This window comes from Phalaenopsis equestris, unplaced genomic scaffold, assembly GCF_001263595.1.
Source record: "Phalaenopsis equestris unplaced genomic scaffold, ASM126359v1 Scaffold000274, whole genome shotgun sequence".
In the NCBI taxonomy this organism is placed as follows: Eukaryota; Viridiplantae; Streptophyta; class Magnoliopsida; order Asparagales; family Orchidaceae; genus Phalaenopsis; species Phalaenopsis equestris.
The window spans coordinates 90,723-100,034 of record NW_018164716.1 but is presented as its reverse complement, the minus strand read 5'-3'; the positions used below and the strand labels follow the sequence as shown (position 1 = coordinate 100,034).

At 34.3% G+C, this 9,312-nt stretch overlaps 1 protein-coding gene and 1 long non-coding RNA gene across 2 annotated transcripts in view; one reads left to right on the top strand and one right to left on the bottom strand.

Annotated features, from left to right (window-relative positions):
- Window positions 1-2,409: 2,409 nt before the first annotated feature.
- LOC110024781 lies at window positions 2,410-3,887 on the top strand. Its single transcript, XR_002294038.1, has 5 exons — window positions 2,410-2,766; window positions 2,848-2,954; window positions 3,041-3,221; window positions 3,318-3,525; window positions 3,628-3,887. It is a non-coding gene; the product is annotated as an uncharacterized LOC110024781 (long non-coding RNA).
- Window positions 3,888-7,747: 3,860 nt separating this feature from the next.
- The window catches only part of LOC110024777 (1,4-dihydroxy-2-naphthoyl-CoA thioesterase 1-like), a 3,410-nt gene continuing 1,845 nt past the window's right edge, over window positions 7,748-9,312 (bottom strand). The window contains exons 3-4 of the mRNA XM_020724936.1: window positions 8,527-8,603; window positions 7,748-7,864 (exon numbers count right to left, since the gene is read on the bottom strand). Coding sequence (XP_020580595.1) covers window positions 7,748-7,864; window positions 8,527-8,603 — 194 coding nt within the window. The remainder of the gene's footprint in view (window positions 7,865-8,526; window positions 8,604-9,312) is intronic.

The following is a 9,312-nucleotide window of genomic DNA, read 5'->3' as shown; positions in this document are numbered from 1 at the left end:
AATTTTTATTCTATTTTCTTCATTAACTTCTTTTAATTGATTATAAATTTTGGTAGCCTTGTAGTCAATTCAATTTTTTAAAAATATTACTCATCATATATATATATAATTGATTAGTAGTATTTATAATTGATTAGTATATATATAAAACATTTGTGATTGATGTGTTATAGATGTGATATCTCCGTGTTATAGCCACATGAATACTGTGTTTTCTCTGTTTTAATGATATGTTGTTGTTGTGTTATTGTTGTGTTATTGTGTGTTATTCTGATTAATAATACGCATGTTTTATTTATCTGGTGTATTAAAGTTGTATATGTGGTCTAGGGCTTTGCTTTTGGCGTTATTGATGTGTGAAATGGCAGTGAACCACATAGTGGTTGTTTAGAGTGTGTTATGATTGTGTAAATGGATATTATTGAATGCATGACACCGATTATCCTTTGCTGATGTGTCAGGAATTCATATGTGTTGTATTGCTTTTATATTTGGTGTTATTGAACGTTGTCTTGGTGTTATATGCATAGAAACTCATTAATAACTGAATAACACAGTTGAATATTGATGGTGTTATTTTTGTGTTAGCGTGTGTTATATGTATAATTGTTGTTTGACTTTGCTTTAGGTGTTATATAATTGGTGTTATTTTAGCTGTTGTGTAATATAATTGTATATGAGCTGTATTGCTTTGATTTTGGGTGTAACTCAAGGCTTTCATGGTGTTATATGTGATGTATTTCTTTCAAAATGTCTTTTATGGAACTTATTTTATTTTTTTTCATTTGTAGGTTGATGAACGCAAGGACATTCAACTGTAGGTGTCGTCCATCTACAATAAGGAGTAAGGGGTGCTTTGGATTCTATCAAACATCTTGTATCAAAAGAGACAGTGAATTCGTTGAAAGAAATGCATGTCTTTCACTTCTTTGATATGCCTCCATACCCACAGGACAATGTGTTGGCATTACACATTCTGAGATGTTGGGATAATGAAAGGAGGGTCTTCAGAATGGGTGGAAAAGAAGTAAAATTCTATCCTAACCATTTGGAAAGAAGTAAAATCTTATTCCAAATATTTCTTTATTGAAGGCAGTGGATCATTTGTGTCTGATTTTGTACATCTCATGCAACCACGCGTTATTGTATAGGTCACCCACTAACATCATTAAGGACCAACTTTCTTCAAACTTTTATGAATCACATTTACTCATGCATTTATAAAAAAGATCGGTAACACTCTTGAGAGAAACTCTACAATGCACTTTTAAAATAACTTTTTTGTAGATAGATTTGTGACTTCATCCTCGATCAAGTTAGCATCTTCGCTGCCAAATTACAACGAAATCAGTTGATGGGATACATCCAGGGTTTTGTTTTTATTTTAACTATAAGTATTATGTTGTTTACAAAAATAAATCTTCATTCCGATGCAGTTTTATCTGTTTTTACATTTCTCTTTTTTACATTCATTTTTCTGATATGAGACTTCTGCAGCTATGATTTTACGAGCACACCTCCGTGTTTACTCCTCATGTTCCGGAGGTTAGGCCTTGCATGCTAAGGTGGCCAACAAATCATGGTTGGACAACAATAGAGATTCGTGAGGCGTTCAGAAATCTTGGTTGTGCAAAGGTGAAACATTTACTTCATGAAAAATTTGAATGTTTAACTTAGTCATTCATGTCATTGATTTGGAATTCATTATGAGCATTTTTGATGGTGCTGCAGGTTAATGATTCCTTCATCGATTTGCAAGAGTACGAGCAACACTTACTGTCCAACCCAGAAGAGGGACTACCTAGCCCTGCCAGAGTTGTCCATCTAGAAACAACTGTCGGACCATCTTCACCATTATCCCATAGCGTGGGGCCGATTTTTTTTCCAACGAGACCACCCCAGAAGAGACGCATAAAATATCTAATCAAGAATTCAAAATAATAATCGACCTTTTGAAAGGTCAAGAAAAGTCTACTCTTATATTGCATGAAACCATGAATAGAATGAGTCAACAAATGAATTATGTTGGGGAGTCATTACAGAACTTAACTGCTATGGTTGAAAGATTGCAAAGAACCAAAGCAGATAAGGAAGTTAATGCACAGACAACGGGAAAACACAGATCCTCTGCTCGAAGTGTTAAATCCACCCAGAGAAGGAGGAGGGCTGTCGGTTCACCCAAGTGCACATACCAACTAAAGAGAAGAAAGAAAATTTATGTTTTTGCTGAGCCACATCAAGACAATATAACTGTACAAACTAAAGATCGAGATGATACAATAAGAGAGTCTCTGGAAAGAATAACGGGCAATGCGACATTTGAGGAAGATCCGGAAGAGGTTGAACGATCAGTGAAGGGTGTTCTAGAATCGCTAGCTCATATAGTAAACAGTATTCACAAATCTATCTTCTAATATGTCATTTTTTTTTTGTTTCGGGAAAAATTAAATTTGTTTTGCAGGCTCTTAGCGTGTTGTCCCATTTAGATCCTTCTAGCACTCCAGTTGTAGGAGAAGATGTACATAGTCCAATTGAAGAGCTAGTAATAGGAGAATATGTATATAGTCCAGTTGTAGAGCCAGCAGTAGGAGAAGATGTACATACTTGAGTTGGAGAGCCAGCGGGAGGAGAATATCTACATAGTGCAGATAGCTTTGCTGGAATGACAAGAGATTCAGTAATATATATTGATGATAAAGAAAATCCCAATCTAGAGGTGATAGATGTGTCGAGCCAGAGCTCCAATCATATGCATACGCTATAGTGGTAATATTAATTATTTATGGTTACACTTAATCAAATATTAGAAATAAGTTGATATATTAAATATCTTCAATTCTGTTGTAGCCTCGTGTTGCGGGTCCAACACTTGCACTTGATTATCCTGCTAGATCAATGCTTCCAATTGAAATGCGAGATGTAATAGATAGATGTATTGCCAGCTACTCTTGGGTGTAAGTAAACATTCTTTGTTAGATTGTAGCAAAAATATTCTATTTCATCGTTAGATTGTAACAAATAATCTCTTTTAACGATGCAGATATGATATCATCCTAAGCAGGGAGACAACCGTTCTAGAGCGTGGTGCACTTGAGGATATATTAATGAATCGGTGGTTCGAGAATGAACATGTAGATATGTTTGCCACTATGTTGGCTGAAAGAAGGAAATAGTCACCTGAAATGTACAAAAAATACATATATGTGTCCCCACTATATATGGTAATTCTAAATTTTTAATTTATTCGATTGTTGTGAAAGCTTCTCTTCCATTGTAGACTAATTAAATTGTGCTTACTGTTTTTTCTTTTTTTAAAGATGTTAGATGTTAAAGACGGTAAAATCTTTTACGGAAGGATTTACTGAAGGCATTACAAAGGAAGCAATTAAAAATAATGACCTCGTTTTATTTTTTATAATTGATCGTCAACATTGGATTTTGTTAGTAGAGGAGCTGAGAGGAAGAAAATGGAAAATATATGACTCACTGTCTAACCCGATGCATAAAGCGGTTGTTGTAGAACTTGTAAGTCCATTCGACACGGTGTACATATGGAATTCAATATCTTTATTGCAAACAACAATACTAATGTTTTATATATGGCTCACTCCTTGATTACATTTACAGATCAAACATTTTGCTAATGATACTGAAGGAATATTTCAGACCGACATAAAGAAATGACAAATGTCATGTCCTCGAAATGTTCCAACCCAAAGTAACAACCACGACTGTGGCAGGTTTGTTTGTAAGTATAGGGAAGCCTTAGTACAAGTTGGTACAATCGAATGGAAACAACACTCAAACTGGCAAGATCTTATAGTACAATTTATAACGCAGTTTGCATATACGATTTGCATGTGGGCTCGCCAAACATCTTAAATATTCGCCTGAAAGATATTGCATCTGATTTTGAACTGTGCTTTTTAATTTTGCTAAAGACATGTTTGTTGAACTCTGCTTTGTATATAGTAAGACGAATAATATATAAAGTAATAGTTATGGTTTTTATTTATATGCATATAAGCTATGATTTTTATTTATATGCATAATAACGCAGTTGAAATGGGAAATAACACAATGGAAATGGGAAATAACACATATGGAATGGGAAATAACGCAGTGGGATGACAAATAACGTAGTGGGAATGCATAATAACGCAGTGGAAATGGGAAATAACACAGCGGTAATGATAAATAATGCAGTATAATGCCTAAATAACGCGGTGGGAAAGCAAAATATTCGGATCACGTTACACGTGATATATACCAATTGAATGACTAAATAATGCATTAGAGAAGTCATAATAACACAATTGAATGGATAAATAATGCACGGGGAATCCAAAAGAACGTTTAGGGAATATTCTAAGCACGTAACACACTTCTTATACTCCTTTAAAAGATAAATAATACAGCCGGAATGGGAAATAACACAGCGGTGGGAAGGCGGAATAACGTAGTGGGAAGGCATAATAACACAGTGGAAATGAGAAATAAAACAGCGATAATGATAAATAATGCAGTACAATGCCTAAATAACACAATGGAAATGGGAAATAACATAACGATAATGATAAATAACGCAATACAATGCCTAAATAACGCAGTGAGAAGCCGGAACAACACAGACAAAATGTTTGGATCACGTTATGCGTGATATATACCAATTGAATGACTAAATAATGCACTAAGGAAGGCATAATAACACAATTGAATGGCTAAATAACACACGGGAAAGCCAAAATAACGCTTACGAAATATTCAAAGCACGTAACGCGCTTCTTATACTCCTTCAAAAGATAAATAATGCAGCTGGAATGGGAAATAACATACCGGTAATGATAAATAATGCAGTAGAATGATTAAATAACGTAGAGGAAATTGGAAATAACGCATGCAGAATATTCGGATCACGTTATGCGAGATTTGATCGCGTGGATTATATTAATAACACAGAAGAATGTGAAAATAATGCAGCGGTAATGAAGAATATTGCAATCGCAAAATAAATAACGCAGGAAGAATATTCCCAATGCGTTACGTTGGCTTTAACGGACGCAGAAGACTTACATAACGTGGCAGAACGACAGAATAAAACATATAGAAAGAAAAGTAACGTAGTCGCGGATGAAAGTAACGTGGAAAGATTATTCGGAGTACGTTAGGCCGGCCTAATGCATGGCGAGGTATTGATAATAATGTTATTTTCGATATTTGTTGTGTTATTAAGGTGTTGTTGATGTGTTACTAAGGTGTTATCGATGTGTTATTAAGGTGTTATCGACATGTTATTGGACGGTTATCGTAGTGTATGTGTATTATTAATGTGCAATATGAATGATTTTTACATGTATTTGCAGAAATATTAATTCTGTAACATTAACAACACCATAACCAACGTATTACATCAGTAACATAAACAACACGATAATTATCGAAGTTGAAACACAAATACTTTTGATTTGTAATACATCAGAGCTGAGTTATGGAATCCATAAATAGTTTGATGAATGTTTGAGATGATATTTGCGAGGAAAAAAAATCCTGTCATGTTGTAAAGAAAACACTTTTCAGAAAAACAGATTTAAAAAACTCTAATGAAAAACATGTTAAATTTCATTTTTATATCTGACTTAGACTGTGAAGCATCATTGGATCAGATAGAATAACAAGTTCCCGTCTTATTGACTCTTCAAGGTCTTTTCCTGCAAGAAGAGCTTATGTGTAGATAAGAGAAATAAAACTTAGATCGAAGCAGTTCATTTAATGTAGAGAAATATACTCTTTGATCTCTTATTTTTCTCCCAATATCCTTTCGGCCTAGAAGTAGAAACACCTTTTGGCCTCCTCTTTGTTGGGTCAGCCACATTACATTCAATATTTGATTGCTTTTTCTTCTTTGCTTTTCTCCTAACAATAGGTGTTTCTCCAACTTTTGCTTCATCAATATCTACAGATAGCTTTTTAAATGTTTCCCATAACATCAGCTCGGTAAATTCATCTCATTGTGCTTTATTGATTAGTTGGTACACAAATTTTTGAGATTGTGAACGAAATAGGAGGCCACTTGAAGAAATAGCCATCAGTTGGGACTCCCTTAGATGTTTGTATTCAAACCTATTATAGATGTCTCTTTTTGCATGATTAGACCATCTCAATAACCAATAACAAATATTTTCAGGAATGATATTCAGGAATGATATTTATTTTAACCACACTAAGAACATGTAGTGCGTGCGAACACAACAACCACTTCTTTTTAAACATCCTGCAACCACAAGTGACATTGGAGTTAACATTGTCAATATTCACAACCCATGTCTTGGATGTGTCATCAATGTCCAATTTGCGTATATAATATTTGAACCCGCTATCGGCGGAGAATTCAAGTGTGAGTCCACATAACCCATTAAGCAGCTCTTGCTCGAACATTGAGTAAAGCTTCCTTGTATAAAATAAGGAAGCTTGTCTCAAAACTGGGTTGGCTCCAACCATCGGCGTAGTGATAGATTGACTACATTTAAAATCTTTGTCCTTCTCGTTCCTGCGCCATGATTTCATGCTTATTCAAGACCGATAAAACAAACTATCAGCGAGCTTGTGAGCTTTGAAACACCATGACATATATTATTGGTTGACTCACTTCTTTGAGTTGATAGGATTCTCATTCCAAATATTTTTTTATTGAAGGCAGTGGATCATTTGTGTCTGATTTTGTACATCTCATGCAACCACACGTTATTGTATAGGTCAACCACTAACATCATTAAGGACCAAATTTCTTCGAACTCCTCCGAATCACATTTACTCATGCATTTATAAAAAAGATCGGTAACGCTCTTGAGAGAAACTCCATAATGCACTTTTGAAGTAATTTTTTTGTAGATATATCACTGACATAATCTATGTTGTGTTTGTGGGAGACATTCTTCAATAGCCCTTGCCATTGCTTGGTCCTGTTCAGTGAAAATGCTTAATAGATGCTTGTCTCCCATTATTATTGTAAAAGCTTTGAATAACCATCTGAAAGAATCAATAGTTTCCTCGGACAAAAAACCAACCTCAAACAGAACGTTTTGCCAATGGTGGTTCACTCCCACAAAAGGAGTGCAGCATAAGTTATACTTATTTAATTTGTAGCTTGTATAAAAAATGATTACATCCCCAAAACAGTCATAATCCAGTCTGGATAACCCATCTCACAAAAAAAAACTTATTAATATACCACACTCATCAGTTTGGAAATCCCATACAAACATGCTATTGTCGGCTTACCTCCCCATAAAAAAATTATATTAGAGAATTGACATCTCCTTGTTCAATTTTTTCTCTTCTTTCTCTTTGAATGAAATTGAACGCATATCTCTTCGTGCATTCCAAATTCTCCACTCCCCCAACCTCCGTAGCAATGAATTTATTTGCGTTCGTTACTCTAATACCTGTTCCTGTCATTGATCTCAGGACATCTGCATTTAAGTTAATTATCTTTCTACTGGAACGAAGACGATGCTTATCACCACATTCAGCCAAGGGATGGTTATGACTTTCAATGAATTTCTTTATTGTCCAATTGCCTTCAAGGTCAACTGCATAACGAACCATAACTTGACAGCCAGTCATCGTGTCTAACTTTCTATACTTTACTGTATTCATGAGGTTAGCCTCCTTCTTATGACCAGCTTTTTTGTAAAGGAAATCTTTGAATTTGGCCAATAACTACTGTGGTCCTTCCGAACACTGAAACCTATATGATGTGCATATGCACAATAAATTTCATAAGCTTCTTCCTCACTGTGGATGATGGTGCTAAAAAAAACTTCTCTGCAATTGGATCACTGCAAATAGTTCTCTGCTCACATGACTGCACATTTCCACAAATTAAGTCCACTGTAAGCAAAGAATAACACAGCGTAACCCAAACTAAACAACAAAATAACATTAGAATAACACAGTATAACCTAACATTCATAATAATAACAATTCACCGATACCATACAACATCATAAAAAAATTATGAAATAACACCACAACAACAACCAACATAATACAGAAGAAAAACATATCAGTATCACCACTAAGACTAATAATAACACTGCAATATTGGAAGAATAACACAACAAAATAGTTTAATAACACAACAACAATGACAAAAAATACACCATATTACCAATACCATTTAAATCTGAATAGAACCACTATTATACCACATTGACAAAAAGTAAACATGAATCCAAAAAAATACAACAGTAACCCAACATAACATCACACTAACACAATAAAACCTAGCGTAACACCACAATAACACAATCTAGCCTAGCAAGCCTGCATGCGAATAACACTAAAATTTTACCATTAAACAACACCAGTGGCAAAAGTTAAACCTAGCTTCAATCTCACTAAACCCTAAATAAATAAAAATAACATACATTATAAAAATAACACCATTATCAGACCAAGCAAACAACAAAGAAGCAAGTTTGAGCTAAACAAAACTAAAACCTTTCAAATTTTAGCTAAACTCACTTCATCTTCCAAGTCCAGCGAAAATGATGGTTGCAAGACGTCGAGCATATCGTTGTTCGGCGAGGAGTCCATCGAAGCTGTAAATCTTAAACCAATAGAACAATTCTTATTCAGTTGGGTGCGACAAAAAAAAAAAAAGGAAGCGAAACTTTTATGAGTAAATATTCGGGTTGGGCAAGGCCAAGCGCTCGTTCTCTTTTTTATTTTCGGAGGTTTCAGCGGGTCCGTGAAAGCCACGTATCAAGCTATTATTAGCGTCTAAACATTCCTCTACATTAGGACTCCTGATAGAATAATTTACTCTATCTCTAAGGAGGTGTTGGCCGCACGAAGGATTTTACTTTACTAAGATTTAATAAATTCAGATTTATTAAATCCATCCTTTTGCTTGATTTATGAAATCCACATTTAACATGACTCGTAGGAAAAATTCAAACCCTTCATATTTACACATATATCAGTCAATTTTTTAATATTACACAAAAAATATCACTATTACCACCTTTCAATGTATTGGTTTAAAACACTAAAGAGTTATATATGTAAATATTAAAGTTTAAGTGTGATGTAAATAGATATAAATTGTGTGCTATGAATGTAAATTTCCCAAATTTAAAATAGGGAAACTTGTGACATCAAAGATTTGTAAATGCATAAGAATTGGGTGGTATGTATGTAATTGCCCCTTAATCTTTCCCATTGATGAACTACCCATACCTATCTTGAAGTAATTCAGTAAATTAGTTTATCTATAATGTTGTTGACCTCACTTTTGGTTGAGGTCTA